Here is a 20270-nt window from a genome sequence, read left to right as displayed (position 1 = left end):
GCCTCTACTCGAATGTCTATGTCTGTTCTTATATTTGAAGCTACACAGAATGGTGGTTAAAACAGTTTGTGTAATATGGAGCAAGTCTTCATGAAGTTGATGTGCCATTGTGTCGCAGATTTCTTTCACGTAAACCAATGAAGTCCAATTCCAGTCCTCGGGGCGACACTACCCTGCATGTCTTCAATGTTCTCTTGGCTCAGCACACCTGATTATCACCTGCTTCTGAAAGGTGAAAGACGGGCAGGAACGTTTTTCCCCTCTGTGTTTGTTTGTCTTGTTAAGAAAATATTTTATGACCCAGTGCACAGATTTTAATGAAACTCTCAGGAAGTGACCAACCTTTGTATTCAGCTTGATTGAAGAAGGCCAATGCCAATCCACAGCTACTCAACCTCATACATGTACACATTGTACATAGCAGATATTGAGCAAAAATTTGATGTGGTGGTAGTTGAGCATCAACCCCAAAACATACTCTGAGCGTTAACAGATCACTCAAGATCTTGCAAAAATGGTACTTTTAAGATTTGACTAAATTGGCTATGACTCTGTCCATTTTAAACATAGGATAATTTGAGTTTATATCTCTGGCATAAAAGGCAGCGGGTAAAATGCATTCCTTCAAGGAAGGGAAGGCTTTTAGTCCAAATTGTTAAACTACCTCTTCAGTAATGCAAAAAGACTGTTATTATGACATTCATCTAAATAAGGTGTCTTGAAACAGGAAACATCTAAAACATGTAGGATAGTGGCCCCACGAGGGCCGGAATTGGACACCAATGATGTAAACAAATGAGATGTCACTATGCCCAAGCTTACAAAAGACTTCAGCTTTTAATGTTACTTTTCATGCTTTTTAGGAATTAAGACAAAAAATGCTAAAAGTAATAAAGTGTAAAATAATAAACTAGACACTGCAATGTTTGTTGAGTCAGTAAAATGTTTTTAGGAATCAGACAATATTTTTTTCTTTATTAGACAATATTTTCAGCTAAGAAAATACTTACATTTGTGAGGTTTCTTTTTCAAGGGTACTTCATATCTTTTATTCTGAAATTTTTCTGTTGAAAAATCTCAGTTTTTCAGGGCTAGTATACACGTCCTTAAGGTTTTTTTTTACATCACAAGAAAAAGAATCAGGCCACTCTTTCCCCTGATGCGAATGTGCAAAATATAGGGGTAAGGCTGAAAAGTAAGAGGAAGGGGTAAAACAGACTTCAGCCTTAGTATATGCAGCTAGCGGACGTTTTTATCACCTCTGGAGCCACGGCTGCCTTAATGAAAAGAAAAGAGAGCTCTGAAGAGCAAGAGGAGTGAAAAACTGGGAAATTCTCCAGCTAATAAGACCGCCTTAACAAGAACCAAGTGCTGCTCGTTGTACTCACTGTTGTGTTTAGCTTTTAGCTTTTGTTTGTGACCGTAAAGGTGTTGTGTGCGGACACGCGCGGCTACGTGCGCGCCTTTTATTCTTGCCCTTCACTCACGGGTGATTGGCTAACAGTCGCCTCCAACCCGAAGCTGACAAAAATCAATAAATCATCACTTGGGGCTTCACACACAAACACGCACACACACGGGAAACCGCTGGTTTCACGTGGAGCGAGCTGCAGCAAAACAAACACTCAGCCTACTTTAGTCCGGGTCTGATTTCTGTAATGGAAACTTCCCACAGACAACACTATCACAAAGGTCACTGAACATTTAATTCCTTTGAGACCTCGAACCGCCTCTCCGGTACACTACAGAGAGGAAATCAGACAAAGCTCGAGAGGAGGAGGATTATGGACAGGGTGTCAAGTTGATCTTTCGTTTTATTAGGCATCGTAGTGCACGGAGCGGAGGGGGGTGGTTAGAACAGTGTCAGTAAATAGATTAAAAGGGCTATCAGAGACAGTGGCTATAGTGACTATCGACTGTGTGATAAGCACCGGCGAATGTGTATATTGACTGCCATGTCTGTTGTCTTGTTGGTATTGATGACATTGTGTATGGGATGCTGACCTCTTAGATGCTTATCAGACCCTCTGATCGCTGACATTGATCGAGCCGCCTGGAAGATGCACAACACTGCCGGCGACAGCAATGCTCGTTTGTGCAAAATTATTTACAATCATAGCTGAAAAGAAACAAGTTTTCTTAACACTAAACTTTGATTGTCTCATCTTATTGTTGAGCAGTTATTTTGTTGTAAATGTTTTAGTCTTAGTAACTTTAACATGTTTTGTTTTGTTTGTTTCTGTGCTTCAGATGGCCGTAGATGTGTTGGAGGGTCTCCTGGAGGAGGATGATGAAGTCGTGCAGGTAAACAATGAACTCATGCCAAGCTGTTTGGTAATAGTGTAGTTTTTCCTTGTGTAATTTCATAGGTTGTTTAACATAATGTTTTGTATCTGTGAAACTGGATATTGAGGTGTTTTTTTGTCTTTTATCACTGTTTCAGTTTGGATGTAAATGATGCTCTCATTTGTGTCTATCTTAAGGAAAAATTATACAAAAAGGATTATTTTATGAAATTTGGCTGAGCACCTCAGAGTAAATGAGAACTTTAAAAATGATACAACTAATGTATCTAGAGATCAGTGTTTCAAGCTAAAGTATGATTTCAAATTTTAGATAAAACTTAGTTGTTTAAATGTTAATCCATGTAATAAGTTACTTATCTCTGCATAAACAAAGTATAGATACGGGGCATTTATGCTTTTCTCAACGCTTGTTTATTTTGCCCTTTGCTCTTATAGTTTTAATTAATATAGCTCAGAAACTATTGAAACAACAAATGTGTCCTATGTTGCAGAAACCAAAACAAAAACGCTTAACTGGACTCATTATAACACCACTCTGACCACAGAGAAATTTTCAGTTTACTTGAGAAAAGGCAATACTGATTCGAGCATTAATTTATCACATTCGTCTTAACAAGGGCTAATGCCAGCAGTCAGGTAAGGATTTAGTACTAATGCCTGTGTCTTATTTCTGTTTAAATAAGGACTGGGTTCACAGGGTTGGGATGAAGAATTTCAATGAATATATTCTATTTATTACAAGTCCTGCTGCAGAACAAAACAAGGTTGCAAAGATGCACACGCTGATTCTGGTTTGCTAATTCTGCTTGCTGAGGATATTTCTGTTTTTGCATGTTTCTCTTTTTTTAATGGATCAGTTTGGAGGATTGGTAAATTGGCAGTAAAGGGGGAGTTCACCTGTGGCCGTAGTTTCCACTTTATAGCCTTTTCTTAATGAAACTATGATTGCAGAAACAGATGAAGGGTTTGTTGTTTTTGGGCAGGTGTTTCACTGAAAATGGTACCCATGCCTGGAAAAGGGCCGCAGTGATTGGGAAACAACTTGATGCGTCACTGCCACATTGTGGTAGTGTTAGCAGTGTGTTGGTATCAGGTTTAAGTGGGGAAAAAGAAAGCTGCTTATCAAAACAGTTGCTTTAACGATTTGAATCTGTATACTTTATTGACTATTCAAGTATTCAGAAAATATCTCCCAACTCAAATTCTATCCACAGCCTTCAAAAACAACAAAATCAAACAGGTTACCAACACTTCTGTTGTCGGGGGATGCATTTATTTTGAAATCCCCTTCTGGACATTTGGGGTGTGTATGTGTCCTGCTTTTTTTTTTTTTTTTTGTCTTTCTTTGATGGGTGAAAAATAGTTTGCTTGTGTGTGTGTGTGTGGGTATATATAAAGATCAACTAATCAGAGCCTTCTAGGTAAAATAAAATGTAAGGCTGACGTCATCTGCTTCTTTCAATGTCCGTGTCATTTTTTTAATATAGAACATTTAAAAACATCTGAGGTTGACCAAAGTTCTTTACAGACAAGCCAAAGAACACAACAAAATAAATTATAAAATCAAGTCCAAACCAATGTAAATAAACAGTAAAGTATACATATAAAACACAACAAAAGTAGATACGAGCTATTAAAATCTTATGCGCTGTTTAAATCAAAAGCCAAAGTAAAAAGAAGTGTCGATGGGTCAGCAGGGATTTAAAAGTGACTATAGTCTGAGCTATATTGAAAGGTAAGCTATTCCATAAGTTTGGAATTGCCACTGCAAAAGCCTGACCGCCTTTATAGTTTAATCAAAACAAGCCAAGAAAAAGGAAAAAAAAAACTTGTCCTCCCTCTCAGAAGTTTGACCATGAATATAATGTTCGACTGAATGAAACGACTCTATAATGAAAATTCAGTCCGATTAGTAGGCTAGTCTGTCCCAATTCTTGAATAAGCAGCGCTCTGAGGGAAAATGTGTATGCGTGTTTTACTACTTGTCAATCCAAAGGAGTAAAAGACTTCTTTTTATCAGTCTCCCCGCAGAAAGACTCATTATTATGATACAGTGGGCACAGCTCGATCAAGCTACCTTTGGAGACCATTTTATAGCTTTAGAGGAAAATGAGAAAGGCTTAGTTTCTTCCACTGAGGTGCCGTTTGCAATTAAAAGTTTTTTTTTTTTAAACATTTGCTCTTTTGGCTCTCAATGCTTTCCCTCAGAATTATTGTCAACACTGAAATGCAAGTACAGGATTTAAAATATCATCAAGAATGGAAGTGGCACGCAATCATTAGCCCCCTTTAAGTGAATCTGAATTTCATCTCTAAAGAATATCAGACCAAATAAAAATCTCACCTGTATTTAATTTAGAGAGGTTACACAACTTTAGTTGAATCAATAACGGTGGTTGTATTGCAGACAAAGGGGCTGATTGTGTTTCTGGTTTCCTATTATCAAGCTTGAACATGAAGGAGCGACCTGAGTGTCAGATTATTTTTTTAAAAAAGCCTAACAATTTCTCAATTTTACAAGAAATTCCCCAAGGTTTATTTATTTTTTAGCTGTTAAAAGTTGTTTCACTGTCAGACAGCTGCAATGATTCTCTCAACATGTGGCACTAAGAAGCAACCCTATGAAATGGTCTGTGTAGATTTTTGTACAGTTTGGGGAAAAAAAACAAGCATTTAAAGAGCTACAGGCTAACTTGGAACAGTGTAGACTGGTGATTTCAGTTTTTTTCGCAAGCTGCACTTTTGACCCAATAGAGATGAATATATGAGGCCCAAAGAGGACCCACCATTTAAATAAAGCGGAATAAACGACTAATGGTTGCGCAAAAACAACCCTCGTCAGTCTTCCCTGAATAATATTCTGTGGAGCTTTCTGAGAAGGTTGTACAACAATTTGTTCATAGGAGGTAAAATGAAGCCGACTAGGAAAAGAGCAACCTACCAACAATTACAACTTTCATCTTTGTTGCCTTTAGTACCGGAGCCATTCAGTGGATCAAAGGCATAATGAAGCCAGAAGATTACGGGGCAGTTTGGACGAAACTGTGTAACCCAGAGTCAGAAAACCAGGACTCAGGTGAAGCTCTTTGGTCTTTCAGCAGGACCCAAACCATACAAACTATCACACAAAAGGAAGCACAGTCTTAAAGCATCCAGCAGTGATGCCTTATTTGTCATTGTAGAAGGACTTCATGTGAACTTTTAAGTTTCAAAGACATGGAAGAGTCGTAAAAACTACCAGCAGCCATTTACAGGAAGATTCTAGATCAGGGGTGTCAAACTCTGTTACACAAAGGGACCACAGTTTTAAATTTGTTCCCAGCTAAGGGCCAATCTTGATCAAAATTTATTGAAGAAATACATAAATTCACCCTGGTTTTAGATGTAATATGTCAAATTATTCATATAGAAATATCATTTACCTTTTCTCAGTAACATAATATTTAGAATTTAGAGCAAACATACTTTAATGAACAAAGACAAATAGATCAAACTTAGAAAGACATCATTAGCATTCATTTCTTACGCCTCACTCTCTATCATTAGCTTTTAAGTGAAATTTTATCCAATCAAACGGCTAAAAAAGCCATCAACAAAACCCTTAACATTGAAACGGGGAAGTAAATACAAAAAAAGACATTATACATTGAAGCAAACTTGCTGTTAGGTTTTTCAGCAAGGGTTCGATCGGTCCTGTTTGATCTTCTCTGTTGCCATTTTCACGTCAAAATCAAATTACTGAGAAATTAAAACTTAATTTATTTGGCTTCAAAGTCACTGTCCCGAGAAGAAGACTTCACTAAATAGGCTCAGTTTTTTTTTAAGTAAAATGACAATGCGATGGAGCCTCGATCTGTCCCAAACTGGAGGGCCAGATCAAATAAAATTTAAACTTTATCTTGGAGACCAGATAAAATGGTTCAAGGGGCTGAATCTGGCCCGCAGGCCTTGAGTTTGACACGTGTGTTTTAGAGGGAAAAAAAATCCATACAAGACTGTTCATCGGTATGCTTACATGCACAGAAATATTCCAACTTTAGAGGTCTTTACTTCTATGACAATATTTTGATTACTGTCATTGGATGAGTAAAAGATTAGCTGTTCTATTTCATATTTCCATTTATTTCAGTTACGTGTTGCAGAGCATTTTTTCAGTATTGACTTGCGCGCAAACTACATCCCTTTGTGCTACAGCAATGTTTCTGCTTATGAAAAAAAATGGAACTACATTATTATGAGTCAAAATACAGCGTGTGACTAGACTTTCTCCCTCACCTTAAAGCTGTAATTCTTTCTGTCAGCAGCCATCGCAGCCTGCACTGACGTACCGGAGCAACATCAAATAGGATGCATTAGTTCTGTTAAGGCTCATGTTTGAGATTGGCATCCTTCACAGCTCCAAATTCTGTTTGGATGGATAAGAAAAATTAGAAGCTCATCTTTGTGTGTGACTTATAAATATAGAAGTTTAATTTTCTCACATTATTTATTCTTTAGAAACATTACGATCAACTAGAGTTTGAAAAAGTGCCAACAACGGCAACATAATTATAAGAAATGTGAGACAGTTCTTATAGCTGGGTGTAGGATAGTCAGAAGTAACAGCAGCAAAGGGCTCAGAATATTCTAATCATCCTCCCAAATTTGTCCTGAAGCATGTTTCTCTTTTGTTGTTGGCGTGCTTTTTTTGATAGACACAAGCAAAAGCAGAAAGGCACCACCGCTGACATCACGGAGTGGTGTCAGAAATCTACTTAATTAGTCGACCAACAGATCAATCGCTCCGCCTCCGACTGTACGGCGAGGCGCCAAAGTTTGCCCAAACGGCTCCATTTTCTGTGCTTTAATAGGAACCGTGTGCTGCCAGTCTGCTGAAAATCCCCTGTCACTGCCACCGAAAGTGGGGGTGCGTTGCTCCGTGTTAGACAGAAGAACACTCTCCCTCTCCCCCTCAGGCTCAGCCTCCCACACAAACCCCCTCCACAGTCAGACTGAAAGCTGTCATCAGGGGGCTGAACTTTTAAACTCACTTTAGAGACACTCAATTTGAGCGAGTCTGCAGCCGCTCACATATACAAACAGCCTGGAGTTCGACGGTCAGTGTTTTCTTGTTCGTTTCAAAGTGACATTACGAATTTATATTTGCGATGTCAGAAATGTATATTTGAAACCCTTGACTACAATAGTAACTTATTCCCCTTTTTGCCTTGCTTCGTCTTCCTTTTTTTTTTTCCTTCTGTGTGCAAAGTGGAAAGCTCTCACATCCGTCTACTTGCTCTTGTGTCTCTCAAAGCTGGAACCCTACTTACATAACATTAAATCTGCACAAACAACTGAGCTAGTGGCATGCAAATCTTGTTTCAAAGGTATTCAGTTGATTCATGATGCTTTTGTTCTTCCTTCAGCGGCTCCATATGGGAACTAAGATGCGCCTTCGCTTTAAAATTCTAACAGTCCCAGCAACTTGATTGACAGACACAGAAATTCTTTTATTATGTGTGCTTTTGTCTTGAGTTGTAGCAGAGCAGAATGGATTCTTCCAGGTTTTTAATTAGCCGACTTATTACTTTTTTTTTTTTTAACTTGGAGTGCAAATTTCCTCGTGCAGTTTTTACTCATTTGCTTTTATCGGCAAAACCATATTTCACAATGGGCCGTGTGCGAAGAAGATTCTGGCATCATTAGATATTTAAACATGTCTTTCCTACTGAAGCTACTAAATGTTGTTCTCTAATGTGATTTGCAATCAAGAAAAATTGATCAATGAGATAAAATGTCACGCTGCTAGTTCTGTACCGCTACAGTGGTTATCTCGTGCTGCTGTTGTTTTGTTAAGTTCTGCTACGTGGGTGGTGGTGGTGGTGGTGGAGGGGTTTAGCCTCCCACTCAGTGGGCTGAGCGACAATTCTGAATTCAGTGCAGCGTGCGATGATGTGTTTGTTAGCTTAAATGGTTGATTTGTCAAAGGTGCAGGTCCCTCCTGCCTCTGCCCTTGATGAATAATGAATAAAGCTAATATTTGTTTCTTGGTGCTTGAAGAACAGTGGGTGGGTGATCTTTGGCCTCAGAAGAGAGGCGCGCGCACACACACACACACACACACACACACACACACACCTCCGAGTTTGCTGAGAGTTGAATGTGATCGTTTTGGAGGTGGAAGGAGCAGCTTAGCTCAGTTTATATGATTATAGAAAGGCAAATAAGTGTGATTATGAGGAAGAAAGCGAGAAAGAGAAGCTTGTTTTGGGGAGTTTCAGCATAGATATGTTCAGTTAAAAATAAGACTTTTGTTCAGACTTTAGTCTGAACTTCATTGAGTAATGGGATTCTTTGTTTATTGTGTTTGTCTGTCTTTTTCTTTTAGTCTCATTGTCTCTCATTCCATCTCTGTTGTTTTTTACTTCTGTCTTTTTGTCTTTTCAGTCCATCTTTCTGTCTTTCTAGACAGAATAACACACTAGCTACCAGCTGGTGGGGTAGCTGTGGCATGGTCGTCTTTTATTCAGAAAATAGGTGGGTTAGAACCCTCTCCTCTGCAGTGTCCCCGAGTGTCTTTGAGCAAGACTGTACCTCCCGTTGCTCCCGATAATGCTTATCGGCGTCTCTGTGCGAATAAAAAGGCACTTCATATACTGAGTGCGGATATAATAAAAAGTACTTTACGAGTGTGTGTGAATGAGAAGCACATTGTTATGAGCTTTGTATAAACTTGAGGCTAAAAGGTTCCGTATAAGTATGGATCATTAAATGGAGAGTTCAGATTCTCTGAAGCGGGCTTCTGTGGAAAGGTTATGATCAGCTAACGTTTTAGCTGTTGTAGAGATCTCCTGAATGTCTGATAACTTTCTCCAGCTAAATAAGGAGAAAATGGAGGTTCTTATTTATGCTCCAGGTAGCTTGGTTTCCTCAGACTGTTGGAGACCTTTCCGCTGACATTAAACCCACCATTAAAAACCTGGAGGTGACTTTTGATAGTAATCTGTCATTAGTGTTGTTCGTTTTTGTTTTGGTAAACTAAGTGCTAGAATTTCCAAATTGTTATTTTTATATTGCAAGGTGCTATATAAATAAAATATATTTCCTTAGTTACTTCCGGCTGGATTGACGAGCTAACAACTAGTCTAAGAGCGGTCAAAGCTAAAGTGGATTACTGCCATCTTAAAACAACTGCAATCTCAAAAATTTCTTCTTCGTGCTGATTTAAAAACCTTTACACTACAGTCAGCTTCGCATTATGAGGTTATTCCACCAGAAATACTGAATGATGTTCCTGCTTGAAGAGCCCCGCTGTCTGAACTGGAACTGCTACAGCTTTCTGCTGCTGCTATTGATGCTTGCAAATAAACAGAATTCTGTGGAAAAAGAAAACAAAAAACAAAACATGATGCGAAATTGATAGCAATGTTTTAAAAATAAATAAATGAAAATAAAAGGTGTGTTTTATAGACCTGCCGTTAAATTTCTGAGAATTAAGTTGTTTTAAGATCAATCCGCTTTGTTCTTGGCACCTTTGGGTTAGCTAACAGCTCGTCAATCTGGTAAGAAGTAAACTCTATTTTTCAAGCCGAGGTTATTCAAAGAGCTATTTATAACAAGTAAGATAATAATTGTTAATAACCTTTCAGTTGCACCCAACTTTGAAAGATCTGAACTGTCACTTTTAGTGTGGACCACCTGTGTGGTTGGAGAAGATAATGAGCTAATTATTCCAGATTTATAACTTGTGTCTCAGTTGTGCCATTTTTTTCCCCCAGCTCCAAGTTGATTTCTGAGTTGAGTTAAAGTCAGCATATTTTTCACGTGTGCAGCATCTTCTGCCTATAGATCAATCCCTGGAGTAATTGAATCCTTTGCAACATAAATGTTGCTACAAAAGGCCTTTAGAAAAATAGATGGTGGCACAGGTGACAGGTTTGAATTCACACCTAAGAAGCTACACTGTGCTCATTGCTCTCGGTATTTTTTATTTGCAATGAGTGCAGTGTTTGTCAAGGTTTGATCAGGTTGAGTGATTACTGAGTGGGTGATTGCTTGTGTGTGATTCATTATAATGTGTTTGAAACCTTTTTGTCAAAGAGGAAAGGATTACATGCTCAGTAAAGGTCACAAATCTTTTTTTTTTACGCTAACACAGACCACCCACAGGAATACGGAACACTTTATCTTTGCACCTGATGTCACTTGAGCCCAACTGTGATCCTCTGTCTCCCAGGTGTGGTATCTATCTGGCTGGGTGTGCTACCTCCAGTGGGAGAAAGCAAAGGAGCAGCAAGAAGGAGAAGGAAGAGAAGTGACGGAGGAGGAGCAGGAGGAGTGGAAGGCATTGCAAGACGCTGCTAGATCGTACCTGACTAATGCTAAAAAGGTAATTTGGATCAAAGTATAACACTGAAATATTGTAGCATCTTTGTTTCATTTGGCATTTATTGGACCTGTAAAAAAAAGCCCCTTTTAGAGATATGTAAAGTATGTCCCTTCATCCTTCTGTTTAAAAGATTGCCTCCATTCTTTAAAAAAGGCATCGGTTACTTTCCTCATTCATTGATTGCCTGAACAGGTGACAGGCGGAGCAATGTTGAGTGTGACATTTGCCCTTTGAACATTATCGAACAGCAAATTACTGAAATCATAACATCAAAATCCTAATGGAGTCATAATTTTCTCCCAAAGTCAAGACATATTGCCATAAAAGGTCATATTAGCATGGTAGTTGTATGGATGGAAGCTGCCCAAAATATGACATTAGAGTTCGGATGGGGCTGTTTCTAATTTATTTAAAAATGCAGTTACATTTCTCAGCTGATCGAAAACCACATTCATTTGCCATTACTGTGTGTGTTTGTTAATGGAGCAAGGTCTGACCTAGTTGAATTCATGCTGCAAAAATTTACAGGTTTAAAAAATGCAGCAGGTACGTTGCCATCCAAACAAGAATCAGTTCTTATATCCTTACTTTCACTCGTATGTGTCAGGAAACCTTGTTTTCAGAGCTAATTTCATCAGTGGTAGATCTGAATGTTACTCATATCGTTACTTATGACTAGTAATTATCTAATGGTATGACATCATTAGATAAAATGATGTCAGTATTTATATATATTTTCCAATGATACCAATTATTTGTGAAAATAATCCATGGAATGTTTATTTTATGAAATCAGTTTTAAAGCCTGATTGGTGCTTTAACAATGCTCTGACTGCCTTTCCTACCATTATCTTCAGTGAGTACAGATATTTGCATGCAGTGCACTGTCACAATAAGTTAAACTCCTAAGAACTGTTTTTTTGTCAGACGCACATTATATGCAGGACCGTGAACACGAGCGGATTCTTACAAAGCTTCATTGTCGCCTCAGAAATAGCTGTGCAGAATCTTAAAGACGTTTAAATTTATCCCCAATTCTTATTCTCGCCCACCCACTCCCCCCTTCTCGTTCTCACTCTCTCACACAAACACACAGTCCAGGTGATGTGTCTCATTTATTCTGTCATTCTGTCAGCGAGTAATACCTCCGTTGTGCGGTGATTCATGTTAGTCTAAAATCCAATAGGCCTGTAAATCTGACAACACAGACTAAAGAATGGCAGGCCCCACTTTCTGTTTTTTCTTTTTTTTCCCCCCCTCCCCTTCTCCTCTCTCAGCTTCTCTACTCCTCTTGCCACCCCCATTATGTTTCTGTAGAGATGAGTAGGGGCAGGTTAGTGGCAATATATTGATGTCTGTCTTCCTGGCCGGCAGTGTATCGACTGAACTGTCTAACCAGCAACCAATGGCCGTGTCCTTAGCTGAAACAGGATTGAGGTGGGCTCAAAGCTTGCATGGGGGTGGGAATATTGAGCATCTAGATTTTAGATGCCAGTACTGTGGAGAAAAGGGCATAAAAGGAGAAAAAAGGCAATGAAAAATGGGGTAAATTGGGCATTTAGCCACGAAATAATAAAGTGAGAGTCTGGTAGAAGAATTGCGTGAGTCGTCAGAGCGTGACCAGTAAACAGCAATGCAGTTTCTTTGCAGAGTGAGTGAAAGAATAATGTGTGCAAGGTATAGCACAAAGACCTTGGAAAGGTGAGGTGGAATACATTCAGAATGCTGCCCCTCCCCACAGCGCCATCAATTCCACAACTTTGCTTCCCCGCGTGTGTGCTCATTGTGCAGTTTAGTTTTCTCCTCAGTTGAATGTGAGCCTTTTGCTCGAGCATCAGTGTGAGTTTGAATTTTTAATGACGAGTCACTCCGCTAGTTACAATGGGCTCCCATACAAAAATGAGACCTCAAAGCCCAACGGCTTGTTTGGGCACCAGTTCACTTTTCTGCATACTTCATGACTTCGATAAGGAAGCGTTTGTGTGGAGGGAAATTGTGAGAAAATGCATGCGGGTAAGCGTACGTGCACCTTAGGAGGATGCACATGTTTAATAAAGCTTGTGTATGTGTGCATTAGCTTGCATATATTAGAAATTTTAGGGAAATATTTTAATTATTCATTTTTTTTCTTGGGTTAGAAAAAAAAAACAGAGTAGTGCACGTACTGCTCTCACAGCCAGAAACGAAGTGCACGAGATGACTAGGAGGGCACAGTGGAGAATAAAATGGGGCCAAAGAAGGGAACAAATTAGACTTGGTGTGTTTGTGTGTGTGTGTGTGTGATGGGGTTGTAGCTTGTGAATAGTGTCGAGGGTAAAATCAATAGTAAACCGGACGTGAAATGGAATTCGAGATGGGGTGCGATTTGAGGAGGGATCTGCAGCGTATGCACAGAGGACAGTGTTGTGTGTGTGTGTGTGTGAGTGAGTGAGCGCAGCAAGGCAGCTAGGGCAAAGAGAGGTCAAACGCTTTACTATCTGAAGTGGTTGAAAAGGTATCCCACGAGCAACGGATTGTGGCTGGGGTGCAGGTCGTGTAATTTTAATGCTTTTACCCCAACAAGGATGTGACTGGAGGACTGGGGTGTTAAGTTGTGTGTGTCTTTGTGAGTCTGCGGTCAGCCCTCTCGAGAGTCTCGCAGCAATTTCTGTTCTCTCTTCAGAAGCTATAATCTCAGTCACTGTCACACCCTTGCTAGGGACGAAGTGTGTTATGTTTGCAGACCAGTGAGATGTAGAAGAAAAGTTAAAGGAATAACTTAGAACCTTTTGTAGTTGGGCTCTGTGGAAGTTACAAACAATTAATATCTTACTTATTATAGATAGTTCTTTGAACAACCTCAGCTTTTGGGAAATAGTTTAATTCTGAACAGACAACCTCGTCCAAGTGGGGCTAAGACCAAAGTGGATTGCTGCCATTTTAAAACAAGTCTTAAATATTTTATAGTATATTCATAGTTATATACAATATTTTGTAAACTTTTACATTTCTAAATAGTATGGCTATTTACAAATAACAGCAGCAATTAGTTGTAGCATTTCCAGTATGGCTGGATGATTTATTGAGCATATTCAAGTGTATTCATTAAAAAAACAAACAAGGATGCATGCATATTGTATATTGTGAAAAATCCCCAAATTATTGCTATATTAATTTTCGGTCATATCACCCAGCCCTAATTTCCATTCACTTTGACCATGAATAAACCTTGTTGGTCAGAATTAAACTCCAAACTCAGGTTGTTCAAACTGCAAAGGTAATAATTTTTCATAATCATTTCACAGAACCCCACCTCTAAAGATCTGCACTGTCCCTTTAGAGCAGTGGTCTCCAATCCTGGTCCTGGAGGGCCACCATCCTGCATGTTTTACTTGTTTCTCTGCTCCAACACACCTGATTTGAATCAATGGGTGATTAACAGGCTTCTGCAGAACATGAAGAGGTGATTTAACCACTGAATCAGGTGTGTCGGAGCAGGAAAACAAGGAAAACATGCAGGATAGTGGCCCTCAAGGACCAGGGTGGAGACCCCCCCTGCTTTAAAGGGATGCACCTGCGTTGAAACAATTCTCTTAATTTTCCTGCTTATTGAAGAAGTGCACAAGTCTGTCGGAGTTTGTTTTATGTTTGGTCTAAAAAGGGCATGTGGAGAGTACAGAGACATGTAAGAGGAGGCTACCATTTTGGCACTATTCTGCCAAAAATGGTCGGCGAGTGTGTGTGCTCGTGCGTGCGCTTGCGAGAATGAGCATATAGATGAGAGCATGAAGACAAATCTATCTCCTTGACAGGAAGGTCGTCTGGTGAGAGTGTGCGAGCGTGAGGCAAAGAAAGCTAAAAAGGAGAAGTGCACAGAGGGGGGGAAAAAAAAAATGGTTCAGAGAGAAGCTGGGAGAATGACGGTATTAGCAAATGAAATAAAAGAAAAGGTGAAATGAAAGTGGAAGTTAAGCATAGGTGTGGAGCAGACGGTGAACAATGATGGAATGATTAGGCTTTTACTACATAATCAGCCTGTCTTTTATCTGCCATGCAAGTTTTCAAAAGGTTTCTGCCAAGAAATGAAAAGAAAAGAGCATATTGTTGTTTAAGGGACACATCAGTGTGCATTTGAGCATCTTTGTCTTCTTCATACACGACAGTAATACGTAAACAATACCACGGATTAATCTAAACAGAAGACATACTCCAGGTGTTATATATCAGCACGCATTTGTGTCGTTAATCAGCACTCTTTTCACTTTTTTCATTACTTTTATTTGTTATATCTATAAATACCTCAAAATAAGAACATCTACACAGTGCAGTTCAATGACCGTATATCCATACGTAGAGCCATGTTCAGCTACAAGACTAGTGTTGTGAATCTGGAAAAAAAAAGCCTTTTGTTTGAAATTCCAAGCGCCTATTCATTTCAGTGTCTGTCGTTATCATGAATTCAATTTGCCAGATCATCTTCGTGGAAGTGTCTACCCTGTGAGTGCTGTCGTGTTGATTTATGTCACGTCGCGTCACTAACTGTCAAAAAACTTGGAGGTCAGAAGGCAATTTTGTATGTCCTTATTTTTTAAAAAAAATATTATTATTATTATTTTTTATTTGAGCTTCAAAGCACCTCAGGTGAACATGCTTTGACAGCTCGTATTGTAACAATTTTTCTATTTTTGATGTCACGTCAAACAGAAGTTAAAGGTACTCGCTGCAATTCCCGAAGACCAATTTAAAGAAATAAAAAAACAATTCATGAAGTAAGAAACAAAATCCACACTTTTTTTTTTTCATATTGATGGTGAATGTGTTTTTAAATAAAAATTTACGAGCAAAATGTGCGAACAGCTGCTGACTACCGCGTGCGTTTTTTACCTACAAAAACAGCCGAAGTGACTGAAAATAGGTCATGGAAGATCTATTTGGGATTGAGAAGTCCAACAAATTTTGATGCATTGGTACATATTTACCTCATATTTGTTGTTTAATGTATGCATATAATGTTCTGTTGGATTCAGTCAAGTGCTTTGTTTACATTAAGTGCATACCCACATTTCTGAAATGCATATAAATATATCTGGAAAACTGCTGCATCATTTGATGTAGTTCAGGCTACACCTTTCTGTTTGATTTCATACTTTTCAATGAGTACCTTTAAATCTGTCAGTTTTACATAATAAGGTTACAGTGAAACGTTTTCTTGGTTTTAGGTCTTAAAATTAGTTTAAAAAGTTAATATTCATTAATATAATATATTGATTAGTTAATATAATCTGAACTGAACAAGAACACTGTCATATTTTATTTGACAAAAACTAAACAAAATGAATTTTTACCAAAAAAGAAGACATTTTTTACATGTTACTGCCAGAATATAAATGGATCCACTTGAGAATTCAGTTGTCTGTACCAAATTTTATGGCGACAAGTTCAAATAAATGTTGAAAGTTTTTCGGTCAAGACAAAAAGTGTGTATTGGACAGGCCAACGGTACCACTTTCAGAATGATGTTAAAAAAAATGTGTGCATTGAGCAGGTGGTGCGCTCGTGAACTTCTACATGTGCAAGTGCATAAAATGTTGTGTGTGGGACTTGTTTCAGCAGTGGTCAAGTGGGCCTTGGTCCGTGACTTGAAAGTGGAGCAAAGTGGACCATGAAAAAGTTATACGATCACACACACACACTCTCTCTCCCTCCCTCTCTAGGCAGCTCTCTGGGCTGTGAAAGTAAGAAGAGAAAAAACTTGGCTGTTCTAAATGAGAAATGTGTGTGTGTGCGCGTGTGTGTTTTTTCTTTTTCTTTCTTTTTTCGTTCTTTTTTTTTTGAGACAGCGCTGCTGATCTAAGCAGCGCTCATTACAGAACGCGTAAAGAATAGCTCCTGTTTGTTTTGCTCGCTCAAAGTATTACAATGAATAATCGCATCCTGCCCGGCAGACACAATGCACTATTGATTCGTTGAAAATATCACTACCTGCGAACACAATTTCCAGGTAGCATCCAGGATTGCAAGAAGATGGAGCGTGTTTGCAAATGTCCTCTGTATGTATTTCATTATTCCTCTAATGCGGCTCATGTGAAAAACGCTCTCTGCTTTTCACCTGAGGCTGCAAGGTGCAAGCATTCTGCATATTGGGCGGAGAAATTGCAAAGCATGTCCAAGTGTATTTATTTATTTTTCCCTCCCCAACAGTGACACAACCATAATGAAAATCACAGCTTTTGTGTGGCTGTATGCAATAATGGCGCTCCAGAAGAGTATGGCAGGGTCACCTCTCCTCCACCCGCTATCAGATTTTGTGCTTGGACGTGGGTCACGGTCTGCATCCCTGGAGCTCCAACCTGCACAGACAGCATCCGCTTAAATTTTCACACACACACACACACACACACAGAGCACATTCTAACACTCTAAATGAGTTCCCATGGGGCTGCGTGACTCCTGTCAGGACCTGCCGTTGCTTAGAGACTGGTCCTAGGGCAAAGCAGTCACTCACTCCCCTGGCCTACACTTTTAGTAAAAATGATGGCACTCGGCTGCATATTGTCCAAAAGCTCAAGCAGCCGTGTTTTAACCACACACATTCTAAAGACTAAAATAAAATAATATCTCCTAGATTATATAAACCACTCAGCATATTTTTTACTCTACTTTCTGGAAATGGACTAAATTTAAATGGCTGCATTTGTCTTCCATTCTCTGCGTATTATATCCACATATAAAAATGTTACGCTTCCTGTCCTTAGTGGTGCCGCAAATGTATTTTTTTTTTATCACCGAGCTCCACTTTGAGTCCAATAATTACACACAAGCAGGGTATTTTACAGAGATAAATTTGCTGGCAGCTTTCAGAACAGGGGCTGTTTTTAAAAAAAATTTATTTATCTCGCTCTCCTCACTGCATATTTCACTGCGATAACTCTGATTTTATGTAAGCGCACATGAACGCCACATGCGCTCCAGGATCCATTTCTCTGCGTTCATGCGTGTCGCAACGCCAAGTGAAAGAAAGAGACGGTCCTACCCCCCCCTCTCCCCATCTCTTGTGCAGCTAAACTGTGTATCAAATGTGCTGATTTGCCAAATGAAAGACAAAAAGTGTTTACCAGAGATTTGTGAGCCTCGCTGACAGGCTGCAGATATGGTCGGATATTTCAGGTGGCCCGACCAGCACTTGGGGACCTAAACCCTCAGGGGCTGCTCACTTCTCTCAACCCTAAGCTGCCTGTTTATGGATTGTGTAGTGATGCGCTGTTAACTTCAGTGACACGACTAAAGAGCTTCTGTTGAAAGCTTTTCACTTACCGGATCTCTTGTGTTGCCTGAACAGAAATGCTTTGCACTTCATATTTATCCTCAGCATTTCTGCTAAAGAACCTTCTTTCAATTCAAAACTTTAACCCCACCCCCCAACCCCAGTGCTTAACAAGCCGACGGAGCCCATCAGGTGCTCTGTGTTGAGATAAAAATAGAGGTAGCGAAAATCAGTCTCTTCAGTTTAGGAAGCTGTGCACACAGATTTGCTGACAGACATCACTGTTTGATATCAAGCAGGGTTCAATAAAGTTCAGCGAAGTTACAAAAATGTGACAAATTTTTACTTTTGGGATTAAAATCTTTTAAACAAACTATCAAAACATTGTAAATAAAGGCCTAGCAGTGCTTGAAGGAATGCATATCACCCCACATTTCATGCCAGAGGTTTTTACTCAAGATCTTCTTGTGTTAAGAAATGACAGAGTTGTAGCCATTTTAGTCGGACCTTGAAAATCACACTCCACGCATGTGTTGTGAATACCTCTCAGCTACTAACACCTCAAATTGTAGCTCAATTTATGTCAAATTGACTGAAATATATAGACATTTTTGTTGGTTAATGTGAATTAGTTATGTTGGCCATCTTGAATTGAATTAACTACAAAGCTTAATCAGCTGTAGAGATACACCCAATGATTATTTTTTTCAAGTTTCAATACTTTTTTGTCCAGAGATACTTTGGTAACAGGCACACACCCATAGACAGACACACAAATGTCCACCTTCACCTTTCTACAAACCCCTCAACTGCAGAAAAGTAGAAAATACATTTCAACTTAATTTTATCCAAAACAAGTCATAGTCTGTTTTAAACTATGTCTTAGGAACCATCAATAAATGTTAAAATAGGTTAAAAAAAAAGTAACAAAAATGAATGCCTTTAATTAAACTATTAGAGTGGTTATAACAGGGGGCATAAATGTGATTTTAGTGACACCAAAAACAATACAACTGATATCGATTACATCCAGATGTTACAGTTTGTTGACAATCCCTAAACCCTCACATCACCGTCATTTATTTTTCATTTATTCTGTTTACTGAGTGAAGGAAATAGTACAACCTCTGTGGGGTGTTTTTTGTTTTTGACCTATGGTGCCTGGCAGGCTCTGTACAACACTTTGAGTTTTTTTTACAACTTCATCTACTTGTTTTTTGTCTTCCCAGCTGTACAGTAAGTTACGATGCGACGACCAGCCGATGCTGGAACATGTGGAGCAGCTGCTGGGCGAACTGGGAGGAGAAATGGAGGCAGAGGAGGGAGAGCCAGCCTTGGACAAAGATTATGAACCTTGTAGCGATGAGGAAGAGGACAATGATGCCGAGGCCCCTATGGAGCACTGAAAGACGGCACCACCTGGCTTATGAGATCACTGTTCGTTGTGCTTCCCCATACTTTTTGTGTTCTCTCTAAAGTGCCTTTTTAAACGTTTTTTCTCTCACCTGCTTATCAAGGATTAAATTGATATGCACAAACAGAGTGGTATTAAACTCTACAGTCTACTCAATCTCTTTTTAGTCAAGTTGTTAAATGCTTTTGGTGAAACAAGTGCGTACTTGAGTAATGCTTCGCTTAATCTCCTTGACAGATGCCGATGAAAGAAATTAGTTTTAGAGCTTTAATTCTCACCAGCAGCAAAAGCAAGCAAAAAGAAAAAAAAAAGAAAACACACCCTTGAATGTTTTTACCTCTTCTACACTCCCACGCAATAATGCACCACAGATGCACACGTACAACAAAAACACAAAGGGAGCATGCTAACTACTTCAACTCTTCCTCATTAAAACACTCAAAGAAGCACATTGGAACTGCCATGTGACAAACACTTTATTATGTCTTTACATATCATTTTAATACTTCAGGTTTATGCACAAGGCTATAATTTCCTACTCTTCAGTTTATGCTTCAGCTTCATTATTGTTTTCTTTGTAGTAAATTGTTGGATTCAGTACAGTCAAGACAACAAGACAGAATTTGACATTACCTTATGCAGAGTTAATCTCTAATGCTGTTGGAGTGTTCAAATACATGTGTGCTGCTGTTAGAAGCCTAAAATGTTTGAACTTTTTTACACCAAAAGTAAAAAAGAAATAAGTATTGATTGTAAAGCAATTTACTGGTTCAGGTCAGATAAATTATTCTGAAATGATTTCTTACAGCCCCTTTTATTCCCAAATCTTTCAAAACATTCAAACCATCAAGAGCTGTTTCTGTCTCTGTCCCTCTGCTTTGGCTAAAAAGCAGATTTTTATTTACAATCCATTTTATTTACAAAAGGGTTTTTAACATG

The 20270-nt window shown here is 39.0% G+C and overlaps 1 protein-coding gene across 2 annotated transcripts in view; it reads left to right on the top strand.

The window, feature by feature from the left end:
* Positions 1 to 19700, top strand: part of si:dkey-12j5.1 (probable assembly chaperone of rpl4) — a 32614-nt gene extending 12914 nt beyond the window's left edge. For both annotated transcript variants that reach the window (XM_017426455.3, XM_017426456.3), the window contains exons 9-11: positions 2251 to 2304; positions 10522 to 10674; positions 19147 to 19700. In XM_017426455.3, the coding sequence (XP_017281944.1) occupies positions 2251 to 2304; positions 10522 to 10674; positions 19147 to 19323 (384 nt within the window). In that variant the 3' untranslated portion in view covers positions 19324 to 19700. The remainder of the gene's footprint in view (positions 1 to 2250; positions 2305 to 10521; positions 10675 to 19146) is intronic.
* Positions 19701 to 20270: the final 570 nt, after the last annotated feature.

This window comes from Kryptolebias marmoratus, linkage group LG16, assembly GCF_001649575.2.
Source record: "Kryptolebias marmoratus isolate JLee-2015 linkage group LG16, ASM164957v2, whole genome shotgun sequence".
Lineage (NCBI taxonomy): Eukaryota > Metazoa > Chordata > Actinopteri > Cyprinodontiformes > Rivulidae > Kryptolebias > Kryptolebias marmoratus.
Note: the sequence above shows the minus strand (reverse complement) of the source record. Positions and strands in the feature narration are given on the sequence as shown.